Genomic DNA, 25,432 nt, shown 5'->3' with positions numbered 1-25,432 from the left:
TTTGTTTAGACATATGGATAAGTCTTTGGATTATTACTGTATATAGTCACTCTATAATGCAAATCTGTCCAAAATGTTTTACAAAGATTTGGTTAAAAGGAAGAAACTAACAAACAAAAATGATCCTTAATAACCTTAGTGGGAAGTCAGTTGAGGTCTAACGACTTTATCATTCAGTGACCTGCACAGTGGGACCAGTCAGACACGTCTGTCTTCTTTAGCGCTGATGAGAGCACCTCCCTCAGTCTGTCATAAAACAGCCTTGTCTCAGCCTCCTGACAGACTTGATTAGTCGGACAGTGTGAAAATCCTCTTTGTTCACCCACACATCTCAGAAGGTGAGCAAAAAAAGGTGCTCAAAATGCCAGCCAGCTTCTGTGGTACATGGGACATGGTCAGCAATGTCAACTTGGAGGGTTACATGATGGCACTGGGTAAGTTGCTCTAAACATGGTTGTTTTAATCCTACAGTATTCTCTAGAATTCTGTATTGTCCAATTGGCTTGATATGTCTGCATTTCTGCCATTCAAAGTTTAATTGGGCTATAAAATAGATATAACATTGCAACAGTGGGGAAAATAAACGTTTGGTTATACTTAAGTTACATTGCTATTTATGGTGGGTGTGTCTTTCCATTGAATTTGTTTTAAAATATTCGTCTACTTCTGCAGGCATCAGTGTCTACTTACGAAAGATAGCTCTGAGGCTGAAGTTTAGGAAGGTGATTGAGCAGCAAGGAGACCAGTTCATCATCAAAACGACCACCACGTTCAGAAACTACACCATCTCCTTCAGAGTGGGGCAGGTGTTTGAGGAGTTTACCAAGGGACTAGACAACAGACATGTTAAGGTAAAGATGAATGAATGAACTGATTGTTAAAAAGTGATAATAAACCCACTGATTACAACCTTTTCTAGATTATGTGATGTATTTTGTATTTTATGTGGGCTTTAAGATTTTTAACGTGCTCAGTTTTCTGATTTAGCCTACATTTTTTCCTCTTTGCAGTCACTGGTGACATGGGAGGGGAATAAACTGGTGTGTGAACAGATTGGAGAGAAGAAGAACCGGGGCTGGGCTCACTGGATTGAAGATGACAAGCTACATCTGGTAGGAATATGGACATTTTAAGCATATTTTGCTCTACATAATACACAAAACTAAATTGACTCACTTCCCTGCATTTGTATGCTGTTGCTATTCAATCACATTGTATTTACCTGGTATTTCTGTGATCTTTAGGAGATGTACTGCCAAGGAGAAGTCTGCAAGCAGATTTTTAAGAAGAACATGAATGAGTGAAGGAGACTGATATCTTTTTCTCTGGAGAGGAGAAGTTACTCTGTGATGACTACCACTATAAAACCAGACTATGTATTAAGTTTGTGGTATTTTCTCTGTAATGGGATTCAATGCTCTGATCAGTCCATGAAAAAATATCTTTCCGCTCAGGGTATGCTTTAAACCACTAGATGGCATTACTTGATTATTTTTGTGAAATCTAGTCTACGCTTGTCTGTAGCTTGGTGATGTGATCAAATGTACTGAACATTAAGCATGTATATGGCTCCTTTCAGCAAGCTGAAACACATGTCTGTACAGGTTGTGTTTAGTGCAAACTTATTGTTTGCTACATATTTCTACTGTCTCATAGGACAAATGTGAGATACCATGTGCTTTTTATGTTTTTTGTTTTGCACAGGATTATTCTGTTCCTCTGACATTTGATGTATAGCTATTTGTAAAGATAAAAAGCCTCATTAATCTATACCAAAATATGTATGACAGAGAGTGAGGTGGTGGGATACAGCTGTGTTTTATGTGAATTTTGTGATATAAAATAGAAATCTGAAGTGGCATGCCTTGTTTTTGAATTATTCATTTTTGCCATTCTGTCTCTAGTAAAATAAACTTGTATATCATATTGCATCACTAGGCTAGTCTGTGTCATCATTATTACAACCACACAGGTGACGATAACTGTCATTTCATAAAACTGTAATATAATAAAATGGAGCTTATATGCTTTTTGTAGCTAAATTGAATTGTGCTATCTGGCTATCAGTGGCTCCACTGGCATTTATTAGTCCAATTAAACCTCCTTGTAGTGACCTTGTGCCCCACTGACTGTCTACTGGGGTTATAATACATTTATATATTAATAAATAACTGGGTGTACTATTTGTTTCTGAAGGGATGTAAATGTGATAGCTGCATAGAGCAGTATATAAAATATGAACATATAATACACGAAATATAACATTTATCTGTTTGGCACAGTAGAGCACCTCACACCTCCTCCTGTGGGCTCTTAAATCACGTGACTGCATGTAGAACCAAAATGGCCGCTGTTGTATTTTGACGTGTAATAGCTAGCAACTTTTCTTTTTGTTTGATTCTGGATAGAAAACTAGAAAACGAGAGACTTTTTTGGAGGAGCTGTATCTTGCCACCTTTTAAACAGCGGTGTCCTAGTTTGTTTACTTTTTAAATACAGAAGACAATCCAGACTGACACATATATTAGTTGAAGGAGTTAGACTATGCATATTTAGCTGTTCTACAGGCTAGCTAGCTAGCTGGCACATATTAAAATAGTTGAAAGTGAAATAGCTGGCTCACTTAGCTGCGATGGAGGAGTTGAGCGCAGATGAGGTAAGATGAGTATGGAGAAACTGACACCTGACATATTCATTTTTTTCTTATTATTATTATTGGGTTTTTTTAACTAACGGTACATTTCCTTCCTTTCATTTGAAATGATCTGACTAGCCGTTATGCTAGCATACCCAGCTACAGGGCTAGCATAGATTTTTTTTCTGAAGAAAAGCATCCGCGATAAAATGTTCATATTTACATGTATTTATATAAGTGCGTGTTATACATTGCGACAAATGACAAGTTTATTGGGTGTATTAAGGTTATTTGATCCGTCAATATAGCGGCGTAAACGAACAAGAAGTCGGATGTGGGTCAAATGTTTCTGTCATCGCCTGTTCGTGAATTTAATGTAGCCGCAGCTCAATGCTAACTAGCCAGCTAACATAACAGTAAACGCCGGAAACTGTGCACGGACAAAACTGTTTCAATAACAGTTGAGGAAAAACAAATAACCAAATGCATACATACTAAATCATTTTTCATTTTGTACACATTACATTTTTTTCGTTGGGTTGATTTGACATCTTCCTCTTCTTCTTGCGCTAAGCTAGCTGAAATTTGCTAACGTTGTTTTGCTAACAGTAAAAAAAATTAGCCTACGAGACGACTCAGCATAAAAAACACACCGGGCCACCATTGTGTAAGCTACTGTGGGCCGAATATGTGACCACTGGGCCATTTCTCTTGAATCCCACCCCCACACTCACACAACCTTTTTAAAAGTGTTATTTTATTGTCTCGCTGTTGTGCCTGCATTTAGCTACTCGATCAACACGAGTGTGCAGTTGACATATTTACTACTGATGTTTAACTCTCTCCAGCTGAGTTAGTGCACATCTGACTTTGTTCCTTAATGCGGTTAGGTTTGTATCTATTCAATTAGTCTTGTCACTTGAATTCAAACCAGTGTGCTCCAAACTCAGTGAATGAAAACCGATCAGTGCTTTAATTATCTGCCTTCTGAATAGGGCTAATGACTTAAAATGAACAATCAAAGTGAGTATATCGCTTTACAGTTCTTGTGTTGTCAGGGCTGATTGTGCTAATCATGTATCCAGATTAAAATATGGCAAATTATTCCTATAATTACAGATTTCAATGGCTAAACACATTTTATATAGGGCTATACAGTTAAAATCTATTGCAGGCGACTAATTGAATATGTAATCTTATTCAGTATGGCACCCTTCACAGAGCAAGGTCACAAAGTGCTTTGTAAGAGTGAAATTGTTAAAACCATGCCCATTAAAAACAGAAGAATTAAAAAAAACCTAAACATTTAATCATAAGCAACAAAACAACTTGAAAACACACAGTTACTAACACTAGACATCACAAGGTGAGACCAAGACCAGTTTGAATAATTGAGTCTCTTGCTGCTTTTTTAAGGCTTCAACAGATTGTAGGTCAATGGGGAAGAGTCCACTCCAAGGTGTCAGGGCCACAGCTTCAAAGGCATCACCACTTTTTATAATGTGTGGTTATGTTTAATCTAGATTCGCAGAAGACGCTTGGCACGACTGGCAGGGGGACAGACGTCACAGCCTTGCACCCCTCTCAGCACACCCCTGACATCCCCACAGAGAGAGACTCCACCTGGACCCCTCCCTGGATCCTCAGGTGCCGCACCCCAGCCCCTGCCACCAGCTGCCTCTCAATCATTGGGGCTTAATGTTCACAGTGGTACCCCTGCCACATCCCCTATGGGCACCTCTGGTAAGAACTGAATAAGTAGTACCAGGATGTGTTTAGCCCGTTTTTACTAATCAGTTATTGAAATATTTGTGGTTATATCTTGTGTTTTAGGTTTGATGTTAAAAACAGATTGAGATCTAGTCAGCTTTCTCAAGTTGTCGCCGTAGTTATTGTTGTTGATTTCTTGTGTGATCTATAGACCAACCCAACCTGCTCAAACAGTCCTGTGACACATTGTCTTTGAGGCGTAGTTAGAAGGTGATTTTAGTTTGAGAGCCAGACTGAAAAGGATCTTTTATATTTGTGACCTTGATGTTAGAACAGCAAGAACCAGTCATGCACCCTGAAAGACATCATCACAAACATCAGCAGCTTTTTGTGTTCACCAGCGTCCCTGTTTGACATCAAATGTATGCCCTGCTGTACACAGTGAGAATTGATGCTTTCACCCATGCACTGCTCTAGAAAATGTACTAGTGAGCCTTGTATGACGGTCTCCTGGCATTGTTTGTTGGTATGCATTGATGTGGTGGTGTTACAATGCAAGGCCACCTTTTTTTTTAGGACTGCTTTACAGTTGTACTTTTCATAATTGGTTAACATTTTTGAGTTTATTCTTGGCAGTTACACAAACTTTGTTGCACATCAGTGTATTTATGAATATTCTCCCTTAACTGATGCTACTGCTGAATACAGTGATAAAGTGTCTTTTTTATTTGACATAACAGTCACTAGTGATGGATGATTGTTGTGTAACCAGGAGAGAGTTCTTAATTCCAGCCCATTAAGATCCTGGTTGTTAATCAGCTTTCTCTCTACCTGTGTGCAGTAATTAGGGCTTGTAAAGGCTTGGTACACCATGTTGAGCTTAAAAACACCAGTCTGTGCCTTTGCTGAGCCAATGTAGCTAAACAGGTGGTTTTTCTCTAAAGGACAGTTCTGACATCATGTCCAATCTATATACTGTTCTTAGCTCTTAAATAAGTCTTAGTGGTGCCCCTTGGGGATGATCATTTCTAAAATGCAGTAAAGACTTGATCACTGTTTATTCTTAATAGAGACTGGTGTCATGGCAACAATAATACTAATAAACAAAGTATTAAAATGTAATACTATATTGTACATAAACTAAGTTAGACACATTGAAGTAGGAGGAAATTAAACTAAAAAGCAGGTAGAGGAGACACAACATTTCCTCGTAGGTCTCCAAAGTCTGCCTTCAATTGCAAATGATTGAGCAGTTTGGCCTTATAGAACAACCTGAGACCCATTTGTTGTACAGACAATGGAGTTAACCTGTGTGAATCCTATTTTTTATCCTGTACGGATTCCAGAAAGAAAAATGGTTATTTAAAACTTTACTCCAAATGTTATGACATACACATGCTACCTTAGTTTTTTTAGTGCTTCAGAGATACTCAAATGATGTGTTGTGTTGTGCTTTTGCAGGGGTGGCATATGGTAGTCAAAGCAGTGAGGGTGTGAGCTCCCTCTCCAGCTCCCCCTCCAACAGCCTTGAGACACAGTCCCAGAGTTTGTCCCGATCGCAGAGCATGGACATCGACACTGCCTCCTGTGAAAAGAGGTAAGGGTTTGTTTCTCATGTGGAATGTTGTACCGCATTGTTCCAAGGCTTTAAAAACACCATGAAATAGAATTATTGAAGTGATAGTCCAGCTCAAATCTGTATCATGAGTATCAGATACTTTACTACTGTAAATTTGAAGGTGGCAGTTACAATATGTGTAGTTTCCTCCTTCAATTATGTCAGTTACAGTACATTCCTCTGGTGGCAAGTGTTGGTGTTTCAAATCAAAGACTGCATCACTCAGTAATGCACTGAATATGACTGGCTGCTTTTACATAACACTGATCATCAGTTATTTGTTCCTTTTTGAAGCTACTTCACAAAGAGTTCTTTCCTTGTGATTGATTGTACTAAACTAATGAAAATCATAGTGTTTCACAGACTCTTTCAAGACACATTTAACACTTGGTACGGACCATTGATCCTTATGTGTCTACATGGTCTCATTTAGGCTGAAGAGACATTCTGAACCCTGTGCCTCTCTTTTTATTCCAGCATGTCCCAGGTGGATGTGGACTCAGGGATAGAGAACATGGAGGTTGACGACAGTGACCGCAGGGAGAAGAGGAACTTGACTGAAAAGGTAAATGGAAGCAGAGAACATCCCTCACCCCTGGTCTTTTTAAAAAATTTTCATGACTTAGTTGTCCTTTGCGACCTTGATGATGACTCACTAGAGTGGTTATAAAAGGGTGTGTAATTGACCTTTGTGTTTACCTGACTATATTTTGGGACTTTCCACAGATGCCTTTCTTGGTTTCATTTTCACTTATTTTAATTCACAGATTAGGGCGCAACTGACTTATTTTCATTATTGAGAGAATTGAATACCTGTCACTTGGTAGACCAGAGTGATAATTAGATAATGTGTGTCATGAGTCTCTACTCTGTTTGACCTTTTAATTGCTTAGTGGCGCTGTATTTTGATCAAACCTCTGTTGTCGTTGCACCTCAGGAAACCTCTACAAACTCAGATGTCTCAGAAGAACAGGCTCTGCAGCTCGTTTGTAAGATCCTCCGCGTATCGTGGAAGGAGCAAGATAGAGATGTCATCTTTCTCCCTTCATTGGCTACAGAGTTTCACCAGAACCCGAAAGATGGTATGTCTTTATCTCACCATGACACGCTGAATGAGCCAGCCAGAGTTACATTTCACAACTGACAGATTTCAGCAGTTGGTAACGAGGCTGTTATCGATTCTTTCCCCTGCAGTGTACTCCGACTTGAAAGACCTGATCGGCCAGATCCTGATGGAGGTCTTAATGATGTCCACTCAGTCACGTGTGCACAATCCCTTCGCCAGCTTGACTGCCACCTCTCAACCAATTGCAGCAGCCAAATCCCCTGACCACCATCTGACACTGGTGCAGCCCTCCAGCCAAGGTGGCAGCCCTATGGGCCCCAGTGCAGGGTCCTTTGGAGCCAGCTCTCTGTCCAGGCAAGTCCCCAGACTCAGTATTATGAGCTCTGACAGAATAACCCCCAGAGACATATCAAGGCTTTGGATTTGTCATCTCCAGTTCTCCTCAAAAGTGTACTTGATTAATCCTAAATTATGTGATTTGAAACAGATGATTTTTTTCAGATTTTGCTTTGACAAATTATTTTTTAAAATTCTCTGCCCGATGAGTTTTGCCAATCATCATCTCATCAATGTTGTCCACAGTCTGTATGGGTGTGGTAGCCCTCACCCAATGGCTCTGGACGCAGCCAAGAGGACCTCCCCATCTCTTCCCACCCCTGCTACACCTTCTGCACCTTCTGCACCTTCTACACCCTCTACCCCACAATTTATTGTCCCACCCAGCCCACCTGCCACTACTACTATGAGACATACTCTCAATCCTCCATCTGCCCCCATGCCCATCTCTCAGCGCTATCGTCCTTACTCTGTCACCTCTCCCGGGGGGGCTCTTTCCCCATCAAGCCCAGGCCACAGGGGATTTAGTTTCTTTCGACCCCCTCCTAGCTCTGCAGGGCCCTCTGTTCCTCCCAATACCCCGGTTCCGCTGCCACCACCTAGCCCCCAGTCCCTCTCCCTGAGCTCACCTGTAGCTCGCAGCCTTCCCACCTCCACACCACTTCCTATGGTGCCCCCTTCTCCCAGATCGAACACCCGACAGGCTGCCTTTGCTGCCAGGATCCCACCATCTAGGTATCTCATTTGCCATTTGCATGTCAGTGTGTGGTGCACACGCAAACAACCATACTAAAACCTTAACCTTTTTTTTGTCCCACTAGACTTGAGATATCTGCCAGATCATTTTCATTTACATTAATTCGTATATAAACTTGCATTTCATGCAATCAGTTCTCATCTTAATGGGCTTATAATGCTGACATAGAATGAACTTGCTAGTCAGAGGTTGCTAAACAACCAGATTTTCTTTGCATGTCTGTTTTTAAGTCTTCAGTTAAAATGAAAAACAGATCAAGCATCAATTACAGATATACTGTATGTTATCAGTTAGAAATGCCCACATGGCAATCAAGATCGGGCAAGATTTAAATAAAATATTATCAAAGATTTGATAGTCTTTTTATATTTTCATTGAATTTTCAGTTACGTTACTTTAGATTTAACAGCATTATTGTAGCATTAAGGATGCTTGTTGCTTACATGTGTCATTTTACACAATCTAACCCCCTGCAGATAACTAATATCAGATATAGCTTAACAAACATATTTTATAGGTTTGACATTGCTTTAAAATACCAAAGCAAAAAAAAAAACCTGGCTCACTCCTCTTTGCATTGGTTTGCTCAAGACAAGCTTCATGAGTGATGGTGACTCAGCTGAGTTATCAGTAGAGAAATGTTCTGACAGTGTGTTAAAGCTGCAGACAAAATGGCATTAATGAATATTTTTTTAAAAAGCACAAGAAGTGGTCTTAAAGCAGGCATGCAGCCCTCTAGCGTTTCTTCCCGTAGTGCTTCCATCTTCCCTGTCCGTTTTTTGTGTGTTACTGCTCCACATTTGTTTTTATGTTTTTCACCTTCCCTTCTGTCTGCCCATTAGCACTACATCCTTTTTTTTCCCTCTTCCGATCTTTTCCTCACTCCTTCTGTTTTTCCTCGTCATGTTAGCCCCTTGTCGTTCCTGTTGTTTGCCCTCTCTGACATGTCTCAGGACAGCAGTGATGAAGATTCTGAGGAGGAGGAGGATTTTGCGCGGGTTCAGTTTGGGTCCAGGTACACCGCTGCACGGTGTGTGTGTTTGTGTGTGCGTGCTTGCTCAGTGACGGGCCCACTGCATGCACCAGTGGGCCCAAGAGGCTTACCACTAACGGCGCACAAACACACCAGAGCAGAGTGGTGAACGATAAACTGACGTAGGCTCAGACATCTTTAAGGTCATTGTCAGTTTAGACGCAAGGTCCAGTAACTATAACCTTTAGTTTATCATGTATCGGTAAGTTTTAAAAACAGTTTCTGCATAGATTTGAGAAAACTACCATGAATTTATCCACTTTGATAGTTATCGAAATGACCTGCATTTCCGTTACTATTGACCCTATTAATACTATATGTCTTGAGACAGTTTATGACCCAATACCCCCTGGTTATGGGTAAAGTGGATTTATTCCCATTTCGATTTAATGAGTAAATGTTGTATACTTATGTACAAAATGATCTTGCACACCCAAGAGAAATGATCCTCAATCCTGGCAAAACATGTCAACTTAAAGGGAAGCTGTTCGAATATCATTTAACTCATTTAGTGCAGCATGAGACTGTTATGCGTATGGTAGACCTGTGTCTTACCGGTTTTTCTGCATGGGCAGTTGGTGAGTCTGATTCCCGACTCTATGGGCTTTATTGTACTGTTACTGAGTAGAGTGCTTAGGTTGAGTGAAACTGACTTTGAGCGTTTGTTGTTGCTGTTTAGTTCAACTTGCATCTTTATTCAGTGAAAGAAAGTTTGACTTGTTATTTAACACTGAATCTGATGTGCTGACTTCATTTTTAGCATTGAGAACAGTTGTGACTCAGGACAGGTGATATTTGTACACTGCCTGTATCCAATGGTCAAATAGCAAGTGTAATGTTATTACCTTGTTTTAGTTGTGCTTTGAAGCAGCTCACAGACAGGTTTGACCACTAACCGCATATTAAAAGGTCACCACATTTGTCAGATAAATGTGGGAAGAAGAATCCTAATACTAGCTTTAAATAATCACTGCAAACAGCTCATGACTATTGTATCTGAAATCTTGTTTCCCTTTTCAAAAGCCAAACAGAGATGCTGCAATGCTGTCACTAATGCCTTTATAATATGTTTTTTTTTTCAGGACCCCTTGAAAGAGAGTTTGAGCTTGTTAACCCTATATTCATAAATGTTTGATGCTAACAGAACATCTCTCTACTCTGTGGATGTTTTCCGTTATTTAATGAGCCCCTCTTTGTCCTTATTTCTGTGTTTTTATAGTATTGGCGCATGTGGAGGGGGGATGTCCTGCGACTCAGCCACCGACCGCTTCACCATTGAAGCATGCAAAGAGACAGAGATGCTGAACTACCTCATTGAGCGTTTTGACAGTGTTGGCATGGAGGAGAGGAAAGCTCCCAAGGTAGCGGTCTATCTGCAAGACAAAGAAATCTTTCAGCATGGCAGCCATCTTATTCAGATGACTTCCACTAATACTATTTTTACACTAAAATCTGTTCATACATTCAGTTCACAAAGTATTAAGTCTGTGATATAATTAGTGTCCTGATGACCCCACTAATAGTAACAACTGAGTGTTTTTACAAAATGTCCTGAAGACAGAAGAACAGTCTGTCCTTCAGAGACTAGCTGCAGGCCAGTCAGTCTGGAAATAAGTGGAGGCTTTTGCTCTTCCGAGAACACTGTGATTCATTCAGGTCTGGAGAGACTCTGCATGAAATTGACAGCATGCAATTCTATCACACCTTTTTAACCATTTTCTCTCTTTCCTCCTCTCTTTTCTATTTCAATCTCAGATGTGTAGCCAACCAAATGTCAGCCAGCTTCTCAGCAACATTCGCTCTCAGTGTATTTTCCACGTTGCCCTGGTCCTGCAAGGCACCCTGACCCAGCCTCGGTAAGCAAGCATGACAGACAGAACCACAATCTTTGCTTTATTTTTTAAAATTTTATCTGTCATAATGTTTGTGTACATTTTGTTCCTTTTCCTCCCTGGGTCTCCATAGCAACTACTCCTTCACCATCCCTTCATTTATATTTATTGGTACAATTCTTCTCTGTTTATTACATGTAGGAGTCCTCTCCATCAGTCTCTGCTGGTACCTTATATGCTGTGTCGGAACCTCCCATACGGCTTTATTCAGGAACTGGTGCGCATTACCCATCAGGAGGAAGAAGTGTTTAGACAGGTGAGCTTCAGTATTAATACGGTGTTTAGAGAGGTCACTCTAAAACACCTTCACCGTTATGAAGAAATCACAACAATTCTAGCAAAACTACACAACTTGAGATGTTTCTGTGAGCTAAAAAAATATTTCCAATAGTGACATGACAATGATGAATGACAAGGTCGCTATCTTGTTTTTCAGATCTTCATTCCTATCCTTCATGGGCTGGCTCTTGCAGTGAAAGAATGTTCCTTTGACAGCGACAACTTTAAATTTCCCCTCATGGTAAGGAAACGTCCTGGCCTGACATATAGTACCATGCAGCAGATCAGAATCAATGTAGTTGCATTCACAGAGGATGTACAGTAGCCTGTCAAGACAGCCTGTCTAATCTATAACCTACTATTGTAAACTGTCAAAGTCAAGCAAATACAATATGTTTAGCTTAGCTGTAATTTAGTACATCTTACTAGCTTACCTGATTACCTTGTGAACCAAACGTGATCTTTATTTGTTTTAACAGGCATTAGCTGAGCTTTGTGAAATCAAGTTTGGAAAAAGTCACCCAGTGTGCAGTTTGGTAAGTATACCATATGTCAGCCATGGTTACAGTCTTTATTGCTCAGATTGTTTTTTAAGGCTTTGTCAAGTTAAGTCACCAAGCAATTCCGTTTCATCAAGTATTTCCTTGAGCCGTGTGACTTTATTTCTAAGTCTGGCTATTGTCTTTGTTGTTTATACTCTCCTCCATATATTCATGCCAAATTGACATCAGCACAGAGAAATGTGCTCCGCTTTCTTTTGTTCATGACACAAACACTTTTTCCTGCTCCATAGAAGAAGGGTAAAATGAAATTCCCCTTTGCATGGAGAAGGACTTGCCCTTTATTTAGCAACTCAACAATGTCATATCAGAGTTCGCAACACATTTGTGAGTCCACTACCGCTCACAGATGCATTGTGCTTTCTTTCTTCACTTTGTGCAGAATGATTTATGTGCAGAGTTTTGCACTAGGAGGCTGTTTTCACATTCAGCTGCTGAAGTGGAAAGTTTCTCTGTGCTCACCTTAAATTTTAGATTGAGGCATGCACCTACAGGCATGATTTATGACATCACAGCTACTTCATAAGCCAGTCAAGGTCCAGTATGGAAAAAGTACAAGTGTGATATGGAAACTTCAAGCCTCCAGTGCACAAACATTGAGAACTGACTTTTCAGTCAGTCATATGAATCAGTTCATTAATATCATAACTACTGCATATTATTTATTATTACCATGTTGGAGGATAAAAGATGTACAGTGTCTTTATGGCAGATGTGCCCCTTCTCACCTGAACTGAGTGCATCCTCTACCTGCATTTTTATGAAGTATAGTGTTAATGTAAAAAAACAGCTGTTTGCCCCTTAGATGATTATGAATTGCTGACTTCATTAACCCGTTTATCCTTGTGTGTAACATGCGTGTCTGTAGGTAACGTCGCTGCCTCTGTGGTGTCCCAAACCTCTGAGCCCTGGTTGTGGCAGAGAGGTCCAGAGACTGTCCTACCTGGGAGCCTTCTTTAACCTCTCTGTGTTTGCTGAGGATAATGTGAGTTGCACTGCTGTTGTTCACTCAGCTCTGTCTATTCATTTCTATATCTTAACTGAATACTGTCAAATACTGGTCAAACTACAGTGCATTCTCATTCTTCACCAACTAGCTGCAACAAAACAAGATGTTTAATGTATAGATTAATTGCAATGCTTTTCTTTCCCCGTAGACCAAAGTAGGAGACAAGTATTTCTCTGGCCCAGCCATCACCATGGAGAACACACGAGTTGTCAGTCAGTCCTTGCAACACTACCTGGAGTCAGCAAGGGTGAGTCTCTCCGCTTCATACTGTTTTTATTTCATAGCTGAGCTTTTCTATCCATATAAAAGAATATGCTAAAATATATATATTTTTTATATTTTGCAGGGAGACCTCTTCAAAATTCTCCATAACATCCTACTGAATGGAGAGACACGCGAGTTAGCTCTTAATTACATGGCAGCTTTAGTCAACTACAATGTGAAGAAGGCCCAGATGCAGGTGAGTTTCAAAAGTTCATATCCAACAAAAAAAACTGAGTGCATGCATTTTAAAATATTTTGCACTAAATAATATGTTTGAAATTTGAATTTGAAATATTAATAAATTTAAAAAATTGAATATTCAAAATGTAGCCATTGTGTACACTCTCTGGTACTTTGCAGAATTGTTGCTATATATAGGTTGCATCTACAGCTGTTGAACGTTGATATTCAGTTGTTCCGAATTCACTCGTCCTTTCTTTCAGACGGATGACAAGCTGGTATCAACAGATGGCTTCATGCTCAACTTCTTATGGGTGCTGCAACAGCTGAGCACGAAGATCAAGCTTGAGACAGTGGACCCCTTCTACATTTTCCACCCACGATGTCGCCTTGTTGTCAGCCTGGAGGAGACACGTGTGAAGGCCACTATGGAGGAGCTCAAGAGCTGGCTGACTGAACTACGTAAGTTGCCCTGAATGAAAATTATTCTAGGCAAAATAATTAGTTTTTATAAATAATATTTTGTGCTTCTAGTTTGAAATCAGTCCATATGAGCCTTAAACTGCTGCCATATTCAGAAATCTGTTAATTGCACATAGAGGAGCCATTTTGCATACTTATCAGTTCTCTATGATTCATCAGCATGCCAGATCTGTAAAGTTTAGTTTTTTCCCCAGACATGATCCAATTAATCATAAATGATGAATTCCTTGTGTTACTGTGTGTGTTACTGTGTGTGTTCCTTCTACCTCTGTCTTATTTGCAATCATCTACAAGATGTAAGGAGTTATATACAATTCGTGTCAAATGTTACATTTAAAATAATGAATAAAAACCTTTGACACATGACCTAGTATAGCATGACACACTAACTTAAGTTTGTATAGGCAGTCAAACTCAAATATGATGTTCCTTGCAGACTGTTCTGACTCTTATTTATTTCTATAATGGAAATGATTAATTTGATTTGTTCACATGGACAGATGAAGACCCCGCCAAGTTCTCCGAACCCAAGTTCCCCACCGAGTGTTTCTTCTTGACACTGCACGCCCACCACTTGTCCATCCTGCCTTGCTGCAGGCGCTACATCCGCAGGTTGCGGGCTATCCGTGAACTCAATAGGTACACACAACAAATACACGTGACTGATAATTAAAGCATGCTTGTTTTTTTTCTTTGTATTAATAGTTTTGTTTCCCGTGTTAGGACTGTGGAGGAGCTGAAAAACAGTGAAAGCCAATGGAAAGACTCTCCCCTGGCCAGTAGACACCGAGAAATGCTCAAGAGATGCAAAACCCAGCTCAAGGTCAGTTTAACATACTTGTCACCAACTCTCTCTCCTTTGATTACACCTTAGAACATTGTATAGGTGCAGACATGCAAAGATTCAGTTCTCTGTTTACTGCATCTGAATATTAGAGGAGTTGTGTCCCTGACAATCCTTAAATGCTGAAACATGCAGAATCCTTAGACAGAGCATATTTACAGAGATGTGATCCTTATTCTGTGTGACTTTTTCCTGTCAGAAACTGGTGCGAGCTAAAGCTTGTGCTGACGTGGGCCTTCTGGATGAGAACCTGCTCCTCCGATGTCTGCAGTTCTACAGCACAGTCATTCAGCTCATTCTCCGCATGGTAGACCCTGCCTACCCCGAGTGAGTCGGCATGCCACTGGCAACCCATATTGCTGTTTGTTGTGATATTTGACGTAAATGGAACAGATGTGGCATCACACACACACACACACACACACACACACACACACACACACACACACACACACACACACACAATGGCTGTTTTTTAATGACATTTTTGCTGTCTGTCATGCTGTGTTTTTATAAATCAATATGTCATTAGTATATCATTGTTGTTTCTTCATCCCTTTCGCAGCATCACCCTGCCACTGAACCCTGAGATCCCCAAAAGCTTTGCTGCTCTTCCTGAGTTCTACATTGAGGATGTGGCAGAGTTTTTGCTTTTCGTCGTGCAGTAAGTTCACGGTTCAGTCTTATTCACTTTTCTCATTGGTCATGTCTTAGCAAAGAACTACCAACACCATAACACATCTGTTTTAAAGAAATAATACAATATTAGATTTGATTGTTTGATTTTTTTTAATTAACGTGTCATGCACCAGTGGGCTTACAAGATACCAAAAAAAAAAGAAGGAACAAATAATAACAAATGCTAACTAGATAACAGACATGAGGGCAATTAAACATATAATAGAAAATATAGATATTAAATGTAGCGACAGAACTTGGACACCAAATAATACATTTCATAATACATAATATGCAATGTGCAATTACAATATCATCTCTGGTACATTACCACTCAATACTAATATTACTATTGTGCTGTAAATAATGTCGCAATTATTATAGTTTTTTATTATATACTCTACTGTTATTGTTTTTCGTACATATTTATTGTTCTTTTTTTTTTTTTTTTTAATGATGCTCTATTTTGTACTGTCCACTTGCTGCTGTAACACTGTAAATTTCCCCATTGTGGGACTATTGAAGGAATATCTTATCTTATATGTGATGTACTTGGTTCTTGTTCCTAGAAGTAGTTTTATTAATTTTAGCCTCATACAAAAGCTAAAGCCAGGAGTGTTTCAAGATAAGCAGTTTTCCTCCATCTCATCTTCCTCTTCATTTCTTCCAGGTATTCTCCCCAGGTTTTATATGAGCCATGTGTCCAAGACATTGTCACCTTTTTGGTGGTGTTCATCTGCAGTCAAAACTACATCAGGAACCCCTACCTTATCGCCAAGTTGGTGGAGGTGCTGTTTGTCACCAACCCTGCTGTACAGCCTCGCACTCAGCGATTCTCTGAAATGATGGAGAACCACCCGTTGTCTGTCAAACAGCTGGTCCCTGCCCTCATGAAGTTCTACACTGGTGAGTGCTGCTGTGTGCTGTTATTTTAAGCTGTTGTAGTAGTAAACTCCATTTTCAGAAATGCCATGCTTGCTCTCTCTTATTGTCATTTAAAAAAACGTTCCTCTCTTGCCAGATGTTGAGCATACTGGCGCCACCAGCGAGTTCTATGATAAATTCACTATACGGTACCATATCAGCACTATCTTCAAGAGTCTCTGGCAAAACATTGCCCACCATGGCACCTTCATGGAGGAGTTCAAGTGAGTTCGATTTTCAAGGAACAATTTGGTCCTGGAAAAAAATACCACAATTTAAGTTTGAGTCAGTGGCTGTCTGACTCGGATCAGTTCCAACCTGACCTCCTCGTCTGTCTTCTTTCGTGCTTTCCTTTCTTTTAGCTCTGGCAAGCAGTTTGTGCGCTACATCAACATGCTGATTAACGACACCACCTTCTTGTTAGACGAGAGCCTTGAGTCCCTGAAGCGTATCCATGAAGTTCAAGAAGAGATGAAGAATAAGGAGCAGTGGGATCAGCTGCCAAGGGTTAGTGCTCGCCTCAGTGGTTTTATATTTATTTACCAAGTTTTACATTTACTCAGATAAAGCTGTCACGGTTAAGCCTAAATTATTTCAGCAGTGTATCATGGAAGTAAATTAATAAAATCCTGCTGTGAATCAAAATGCTAAAACATTTAAGAAAAGAGACAAAGTTGAACTGCAGTATATTATCACTGTACTTCGCTTAGAACTTTGTGCTGAGTCATGAGACTTGAGCTGAAGGTAATTGTTGCGGAATAGCATGGGCTAACATTGTTTATTTGTTTTCCTGCCAACTGTCAGGAGCAGCAGCAGAGCCGCCAGTCCCAGCTGACTCAGGATGAGCGGGTGTCTCGCTCCTATCTGGCCCTGGCCACAGAAACAGTTGAAATGTTCCACATCCTCACCAAGCAGGTCCAGAAGCCTTTCCTCAGGCCTGTGAGTGTCGCTGCCCAGTATGACATTATGAGAAATGGTCACACTTTCACCTCATACATTCTCTGTGCTATGAGGAGAAATGTTTTCTCAATAAGAAGCTATTCTTGACAGTATCCTCTTCTTCATACAGGAGCTTGGCCCCCGTTTAGCTGCCATGCTGAACTTTAACCTGCAGCAGCTCTGTGGGCCCAAGTGTCGGGACCTGAAGGTGGAGAACCCTGAGAAGTATGGCTTTGAGCCCAAGAAGCTCTTAGACCAGCTGACTGACATCTACCTGCAGCTAGACTGTGCCCGCTTTGCTAAAGCAATTGCAGATGACCAGGTTGGCACTGATCCAGATAACATTTGCAAATCTCTGCAGATAGAGGATTTTCACTTAAGATGTAAAAGCTTTAGTTGGTGCAAACAAATAATGGTGACTGAAATGAGAAAGCACAAGTGGGAGTTTGTTGCAATGAGTATTAGTCATGAGAAAAGCCTACCAGCAATTGTGGTACATCATCACAATCGTAGTCCTAAAGCCTGCAAGACATCAGCATGAATTATCTGTTGTAGCTAGTGAATGTAATACAGTGTTTCATCCCAACTGTGTTTTAGGTCTCTAATATGATGACAATAACATCCAGTGAAGGCACTGAATACCCACATCATCTCAAAGACACTGTTGTAATAGATTTTCCCTCTTTTTGATCTGTGTGCAGCGGTCGTACAGCCGAGAGCTCTTTGAAGAAGTGATCTCAAAGATGAGAAAGGCTGGTATTAAGTCCTCCATAGCCATTGAAAAATTCAAGCTGCTATCTGAGAAGGTGGAGGAAATAGTCGCCAAGAACTCCCAGTCTGAAATGGACTACAGTGACGCACCTGACGAGTTCAAAGGTTTGTGTGTTTGTGTATTTAAGCAGTATACCTGCAACTTTTAAATCTGTATATCCAGTGGAGGAAAATTGCTTGAGGAGCACTGCATCCTCTTTCCTCCCTATTCTGAACTCGCGCCCCACATTTCTTATTTGTCTGTATGCTTTTCAATATTACAGAGCCTCAAGCTTATTTAGACAAATAAATCATCTCCTTAAATAGATTTTAAAACTGCTACAGTAAAATCTTGAGTAACTGTCATGATGAAATCTCATGATGTAGTGAAAGAATAGCCATATTGAAAAAAAATTAATAATCCTGCTTCTTGTAGCATCACACTAAACAACCATGGTCTCAAAATAGAGATTTGCAATAGAAGTTCTAAAGTTTAAATTAAAGAAAAGTTTTCTTGAGATTACTGTGCTTAACACCCAGTGACACAATTATCCCCCCCTCCCTTCACAAGTAGAAAAAGTCACTTGCTTCGAGATCTGGTATGACCTCAGGTCAGCCAGTGCGGACAGACAGGATCTTCAGCACCCTCTGTCACTGCAGAATTCCAGACATTTTGCAGCTCATTGGGGTCATATAGACAGCTTAGAGCAAGGCTATCCTATAACCACACACTTAATATAATCTAGAAAGAGAACGTGGCCCACATACCTCCTTTGATTCCCAAATACGCCAACTAACCCACCACAGTCGGCGGGAGTGTGCCGTACAAGAGGCTGGGGTGTCAGCTTTCTGTGCAGCTGGAATCTCCCCATGCCAGAGTTTTATTTTAGCAATGAAGGTCCTACTGGAACAGCCCAGTGACATTTCAATGCATGGCACACTTAATCGAATGTGCTTAATGAGTATTTATTAGATGCTTTCTTTACTGGTGTTTTGATAGGTGTGCTAAGATTTCTTTCATGTAAAACACATTCACACTTGGTGATGTCACTGGCTCATACGATCATGTGTTTGCTGTGTTTTCAGATGTTTGCATGTGTAGATTTCACTGTGATGAAAGGAGGTTGCCAGTGCTGTTGCTGGTTTGAAGAAAAAAAGTCTCTTCCTTGTACACCACAGGATTGTCAGTTAATGCTTATTGGTTGTTGCTTCAATATTGTTTTTGTCTTGATCCTTTCGTAAAAATGTCATCTGACTTTGTCATAACAGACCCTCTGATGGACACGCTGATGACAGACCCTGTGATTCTGCCTTCGGGGAACATCATGGATCGATCCATCATCCTGCGCCACCTGCTCAACTCCCCCACTGATCCCTTCAACAGGCAGCCTCTAACAGAGAGCATGCTGGAGTCAGGTAATCACACCCATCATGTAAAACAAGAGTTTCTGTTCAAGGTAGACATGTAATAGAGAGCTTATGAGAAACAGCAAAGCAATTGTCTGGTTTTGGATTCTAGACAAGTTTTTCAGGATAGTAAATGTCAAATTAAATGACTGCTTAAAAGATTGTGAATGTTACTGAGTGTCTCCTCACAGCCTGTTGTTAATTTTACAGTTCCTGAGCTAAAGGAGAGGATCCACGCGTGGATGAGAGAGAAACAGGGTGGACGGCCTCTGTAAGGACTTAATGTCACCAACGTCTGGCTGGCTAGCCATCATTAAGGGATCTGTCCACATCACATGAATTCAGTGTCACAGCTACCAACGACGACAAAAATGTTTTTGAATGGGGAAAAAAAGGAGACCTGATTTGATTTTTATTCGCATTTACCCTTTTTGTCTCAAACCATCATCATGGTTCTAAAAACAAAACATAATAAAGTTAAGACGTTGAATTTTTTTCTCATGAGTTTGTGTATATATATATCAAAATATATACATATATTTAACAAGAGTTAGTTGATGCATTATAATGCTGCAAGAATAAGTTTCCACCACCAACAGGTTTACCAGCAAGGTGCATACAGTCACTTCATTGATCATTTTACTTTACGGTTCTCATTTGTTATGTCATAATGTGTATGTTGGCTTCATTAAAGATTTTAATTATTTGAGGGAAAGGGGAGGGTAATACATTTGGGAGAATTGGGGTGGGTTATGATAAAATTGCTATTCCTGAGTTCTTATTATAAAGACTGTGACAATGACAAACTTGAGTCCATATAATGTATGCTGGTGTCCCAGAGCTAAGAAACACATGCACACTTTGTGCTTGTTTTAGGCGGAGTTCAGAACTGGGAATATCCATTAAGGATGTAGCTTAACGTAAACTAATCCTAATTGTCAGCTTCCTTTTGAGTACAGTAGGAAGTTAAGCAGTGGTTTACCAAAACACAGTATGTTCAGTTCCTTTTTAGTCACATTTTCCCTGCTGACTAGACTGAATTTACTTCTTGTGTGTGTGCATGGCCTCAAGTCCAGAACCTCCTCAAAGCGCCTCATGGACAAATAACCCTCTTTTAGGCAAAGTGGAAGGAACATGAGAGAATGTACTGTAGCATGACCACCAGAAACATCGTTGTAGGAGCACACCATTAAAAGTCTGTTCAGAACCACTGACATCTCACCTCAAGATCTCTTTCAAGTCGCACTGTACCTAACTTGACCTTGCTGACCTTAACTGTACAGGAAATTGATTTCCTTTAACCACATACCTGTTTTGGAAGCTAGGATTTTGAACTGAAATAAATGATGATGCACATTATTTCATCACTCGTCATTGTTTTGTCCCAATATTGATGTAGTAATGATTAGGATTGGGCCTTTGGTCAGGGTTTAAGTTGATTTGGTATAAAAAAAACACATTAAATCACAAACTGATTTCTCATGGTCTTCACTGTAAAGAGAGTAAACAGGCAAGAATCCAGGTAACGTTAAAAAATGCAATACATAACAAAATTAAGTGAAAAGCAAAACGTACAACCATCGTTATTCCAATTCCTGGCAGCACCAAATCAGTTCTTTTTGAATGAGGTTTCCCAAATGAATAAGCTTAGTCATCCTCCTACTGTAAATGTTATAAACTAATGGATTAAACTTGGCAATGGTTCCAATTTCATTTAACATTGTCATGATTTAAATGTTGTGCATCATAAATATGCCTTGAAAATTGACAAAATTAGCCAGTCAATGAAGTCTCTAAGCTGTAAACATTTGTTGCACACCACAGAAACCCTGAACAAATATATGCAAGGTTCTAAGTGAATTGTGTCAAATATGCACAAAACTGAGCGGAAATGTCCTTTATTCCACATTAATCTTTTGAGTATATCTGTAGGTTACATTTCCTGCATGTGTCTAACGATGCTTTTTCCTTTAGAAGAAAATGAATGGGTTTGCAGACACAGAGACGTTCATGAAATGGATAGTACCGTTTACTTCATAGACATAATTATGTCTATGGTTTACTTATATGATGCCCTCAGCCTACTGCTCGCTAGAGGGCGCTCTATGTGGTGACCCTGGGTGTTGCGGTGGTTAGAAATCCTGCAGTGTGGCGTCACGGGCGAAAAAAAAATAGAGAGACATCGGACCCCACCCACTCCCTCTCCTTCCAATTTCAAGGACAGCCATTGGCTCCCAGAGAGTGTAGTCATCTACGTCTCTTCGCTCATTGGCCCGTCGGACTGTCAGTCAGCGTAGCCGAGAGGGAGTTGACGTAATCTCTTCGGTAAATCAAGGCAATCTATCAATTCTTCCCTCCGCTTGTGTGCAGATAGACGTCCGCCTTTCATCTCTACGGGAAAATAAACTCACCGAGGAGCCACTGGTTGCAATCACAGGTCCATCCCGGTGGAGGATACCGCTATAATGGGTGTTTTTCACCAAAGGGGACTTTCTAACAGTTTTCCTGTGCGCAGATTCTGATAAAAAAAGAAAAGAAACAACACATTTTGACGCCCGCTAGCTAACCATAGTTATCTCCGCCGTCCTATGGTGTCGGCGTTGTCGTGGTGAGAGTCTTCAAACGTGAGTATGAACATTGAATTAAGTTGTTTTTTGTATTCTGACATATGTATAGTACAGGAGGTCGTTATTACAGATGAATTCCTGGCAGTTGCCTGTGTTAGTTAGCTAAGTTAGTCAGTGTCTCTGCACCGTCGCACCGTTCTGGCTCAGATAGCAGTTTTGACAGCACATTTTATTGGGGGTAAAAGTATACAACTATAATGGTTCCTGAGCTTAGTATTTTTCTGTTGTAATTTAGCGTTACAGCCATTTCCGTCAGACATACATCAGAGGTTAGTTCCGTCTCGCATCTCCCATACTGAAGTCACAGCTGTTAGCGTGGTTTGACGCTGTGTCACTAACATATAGGCAATAAGCGATACATTAATGTTAAATTCCTTTAAACCTCCCATGCTAAACCTAATCGGGGACAATGTGTCGAGTCTATGCTGCTAAAATCAGCATGCAACTCCTCCCTTCACTGGTCCACAACATACCGCAGCGGAGGATTAGCCTACTTCCTAATATTGGTGTATTTAATATTGTTTTGGGGGGGGGAGAAAAAAAATATAATTTAAGCTCTCTTTGTCTGCATAGAATCAACACTGTTGGATGAAGCAGACAGGCCCAGCTCACTGTCCCACTGTAGCCTCCACCAAATAGGGTAGATAGAATTTCATGGGCGTATGCTTTAGCAAGTATGGCTGACTGCAAGGACATGGAAAAACAGGAGATATTTCCTATGTAATCACGGGGCGCAGGATGTATAGCTCCAAGTGACTGCAAACACATTTAGAAGTTGCATTGTGTATTAAAAAAAATATATATACAGTGTGATGTTTATACAGCCCAATTATATGCAATATTAATATATTGTATTTGGCTAAAACTAATTTCATATACACTACGTATTTATGAATTAAATGCATCACCTTGTATCCTTTATTCGAGTGTTATATATTGTGTATGATTGGCTGCTGTTTACAAGGTATTTGCTTCAGTGGTTTTGGTCGGCCATATTTGTTGTAGGCTGTTATGAGTGGAAATTGGGAGGGGGTGGACTTTCATTGTGTTTGATTTACATTTCGTGTTAATAAGTTCTGCCTCATTGCATGCCGGCAGTTCAGATGCTTAAGACTTTTTAATCAGGATTTTTTTAGACATAGATATTCTTTTTACAAAGCAGATGCTAACAACTGTTTTTTTTTCTGTTTCCTTTAGGAGGGATATAGAACAAATCTTACTGGGAGACGGTCCTATATATTGCAAACATGTCTGGGGCGTCTGTAAAAGTCGCTGTTCGGGTTCGACCCTTCAACTCCAGGGAGATGAGCAAGGATTCCAAATGTATCATTCAGATGCAAGGCAACACTACAAGTAAGTAGACCACTGGCATGCACACACAAGGACGCACACCGTGTCTTAAATTCATGCAAGGAATGTCTGCTATGGGAAGTTTTGGTATATCACACATGCTCCAGCGTGGTCTTCCTTCGGGGGTCTTAGCACAGAACAGTAGAATGAGCAAACTGAATAGTGGAACGGTTGGGGACAAACAGCCTGAAAGAGAATAAAAGGCTTACTGAGTGAAATTCCTCCTCCTCTGAAGGGGCCTGCATGCCTGAAGAGTTTCTATGTGAGAAACGCTGAGTTGGTTTATACTGGGACACCAAGGGGTCGCTCCATAGCCTGGGCCGCCATCACCCCCAATTCATCAGAGCTTTATCGCATAGTTTTTGTGTATGGCACAGTTTTCTCGTCTTAGAACGGATACGTGTGTTTCTTTATAGTTAGTCTCATCAGTCTTATCTTGCATTATACTCACAAAGAGATTGTAAAGAGATTGTAGAGGCATATAAAATGTTATGACCATAAATGAAACTCTTACTTGATAAACAGTTCTTTATTTTGCTGCAAATGTCATTAAAGTGGAAGTGGCTAGAAGGCAAAGGGATGTTAAAGGTAGAAAGGGAGAGTAGCTCTAAGTAAAAACGACCTTGCTCCGTTTCTTTGAAGTTGCAGTTTGTGCAGATTTGTCTGTAATGTGTCTCAGCTTTGACAGCATGTTATCAGGTTCAGTGATTAGGATGAATGTTGTAAAGATGCACTTAATATGCTTCCCAAAGCTTTAAAGTATTGAAAACAGGGCTGCAAAATTCCTTCAAATTTAAAATTGGAATAAACTGAAAACTTATTTTATTAGTCTAAAAACACATCAAACTTCTTTATGTAAATCTGTGATGACAACGTGCTTGAATGTTGCTATTGTGGATTCTATGTAAAAAAATGAGGATATGAAAAGATAGGCAATAGCCGAGCAAGAGTAAGAAAGGAAGAGAGAACCTGAATGTGGTTTTGTAGTCTTGTGATTAAACCTGCTTACTTGTGACTGTGAGTCATCAGGCTGTGAAGTGCTAGTGGGCTCACACTGTATTTCCCATTCCAGCTAACAGATGAACACAATATCCATTTTGAAACATTTAGTGACCCAGTAACACGGCAGTATGTGACAGGAACCTGTTCTGCCTGCAGGCCTGCTAGAGTTCTGTCTGTCAGTCTTATCAGGCCCATTAAACTAAGCCTATATGAATCTTCCATAAGATCAAGTGTCCCCACCAGTTATGGCTCACTTGCTCTTATATCTTTTATACTCTACCAAAGAGAAGCTTTGTGTCAAATCCCCAGTACTTGTACTCCATATCCTTGGGTTTTCATTATGCCAATGTCACTCGGAGGTGCTGGAGGGTGACCCGTGGTTTGTAGCAGAGCTGCAGTGGAATATGCAGTGTTTTGGGGGGTTAGTCAGTGCGTCTGTGAGCGAGGGAGAGGAGGAGGCTGCAGCACTGCCTACTCTACCTCCTATCACATGGGCAGATTGCAGAGCAGAAAGGGAGGCTGGCAGGCAGCCATACTCTCCCTTCATTGCAGATGGTATGCTGAGAATGCTGTCTTATTAGGATGCTGAGAGGCTGAATTGTAGCAAGTGGCTCAAACACGCACACGTTCGACAGCGTAAGTGCTGTAAACATTATTTTACATGCAGTGTGAAAATCAGATGTTTCTGCAGTTCGCTGGATTTCCTCACACTTAGTATCTGTCACTGTCTAGCAAAGTCAGCCATGATAAATATTTAGTCTTAACAATTCAGCAGTGCTTTATTTGGTAAAGCCAAGAGATGCCATACTTGTTATGATTTTTGTGTGATTAAAGCATGTGACAGTAAGAGTCCTTGTTTGAATTTTATAACAAAACTTGAAAGCAGGCCTTAAAGTTTCCTGGTTTCTCTCAAAGTAGCTTTCATTGATTTTGACAGGTTCGTGTTTTCTTTGATTCAGTGATATATTTTGCTTTCATTACTACCAAATGTGTGTAATTCTTTAATACTGTTACAAAACTACGTCAGCCAAAAACAGATGGATTTGGTTATTTATCAACGGTAATATTTCCATGACTCAGCTCAATTTA

At 40.3% G+C, this 25,432-nt stretch overlaps 3 protein-coding genes across 6 annotated transcripts in view; all 3 read left to right on the top strand.

Moving 5' to 3' along the window:
• Positions 1-361: 361 nt before the first annotated feature.
• Positions 362-1,304, top strand: rbp7a (retinol binding protein 7a, cellular). Its single transcript, XM_053317774.1, has 4 exons — positions 362-434; positions 673-851; positions 1,011-1,112; positions 1,245-1,304. Exons 1-4 carry the CDS (start codon positions 362-364, stop codon positions 1,302-1,304), a joined length of 414 nt encoding a protein of 137 aa, XP_053173749.1.
• Positions 1,305-2,354: 1,050 nt separating this feature from the next.
• ube4b (ubiquitination factor E4B, UFD2 homolog (S. cerevisiae)) lies at positions 2,355-20,723 on the top strand. Of its 2 annotated transcripts, XM_053317766.1 has the most exons (29): positions 2,355-2,656; positions 4,159-4,378; positions 5,807-5,942; positions 6,441-6,528; positions 6,901-7,045; positions 7,158-7,383; positions 7,612-8,100; positions 9,033-9,137; positions 10,375-10,516; positions 10,911-11,011; positions 11,189-11,303; positions 11,484-11,567; positions 11,806-11,862; positions 12,755-12,871; positions 13,044-13,142; positions 13,242-13,355; positions 13,603-13,801; positions 14,323-14,461; positions 14,546-14,645; positions 14,866-14,993; positions 15,232-15,330; positions 16,015-16,250; positions 16,366-16,492; positions 16,631-16,775; positions 17,073-17,207; positions 17,338-17,529; positions 17,909-18,083; positions 19,227-19,373; positions 19,575-20,723. In XM_053317766.1, the coding sequence occupies exons 1-29, from the start codon at positions 2,633-2,635 to the stop codon at positions 19,637-19,639; spliced, it is 4,149 nt and encodes a 1,382-aa protein (XP_053173741.1). In that variant the 5' UTR covers positions 2,355-2,632; the 3' UTR covers positions 19,640-20,723. The 2 variants fall into 2 exon arrangements, with proteins under 2 accessions (XP_053173741.1, XP_053173740.1); XM_053317765.1 differs by lacking the exons at positions 7,612-8,100; positions 9,033-9,137.
• A 1,019-nt stretch (positions 20,724-21,742) lies between these two features.
• kif1b (kinesin family member 1B) overlaps positions 21,743-25,432 on the top strand; it is a 57,379-nt gene continuing 53,689 nt past the window's right edge. For all 3 annotated transcript variants that reach the window (XM_053317761.1, XM_053317764.1, XM_053317763.1), the window contains exons 1-2: positions 21,743-21,988; positions 23,189-23,344. In XM_053317761.1, coding sequence (XP_053173736.1) covers positions 23,239-23,344 — 106 coding nt within the window. In that variant the 5' untranslated portion in view covers positions 21,743-21,988; positions 23,189-23,238. The remainder of the gene's footprint in view (positions 21,989-23,188; positions 23,345-25,432) is intronic.

This window comes from Scomber japonicus, chromosome 4 (genome assembly GCF_027409825.1).
Source record: "Scomber japonicus isolate fScoJap1 chromosome 4, fScoJap1.pri, whole genome shotgun sequence".
Taxonomy (NCBI): Eukaryota; Metazoa; Chordata; class Actinopteri; order Scombriformes; family Scombridae; genus Scomber; species Scomber japonicus.
The sequence above is the reverse complement of the archived record's forward strand: the minus strand, read 5'-3'. Positions and strand labels throughout refer to the sequence as shown.

Excerpts from the sequence above, each read along its gene's own strand:
- rbp7a (XM_053317774.1), top strand. The coding sequence starts at position 362 with ATGCCAGCCAGCTTCTGTGGTACATGGGACATGGTCAGCAATGTCAAC. Across the intron at positions 435-672 it reads GGGTTACATGATGGCACTGG|GCATCAGTGTCTACTTACGA; the intron begins GTAAGTTGCTCT and ends CTACTTCTGCAG. Across the intron at positions 1,113-1,244 it reads AAGATGACAAGCTACATCTG|GAGATGTACTGCCAAGGAGA; the intron begins GTAGGAATATGG and ends TGTGATCTTTAG.
- ube4b (XM_053317766.1), top strand. The coding sequence starts at position 2,633 with ATGGAGGAGTTGAGCGCAGATGAG. Across the intron at positions 7,384-7,611 it reads GGAGCCAGCTCTCTGTCCAG|TCTGTATGGGTGTGGTAGCC; the intron begins GCAAGTCCCCAG and ends TGTTGTCCACAG. Across the intron at positions 12,872-13,043 it reads CTGTGTTTGCTGAGGATAAT|ACCAAAGTAGGAGACAAGTA; the intron begins GTGAGTTGCACT and ends CTTTCCCCGTAG.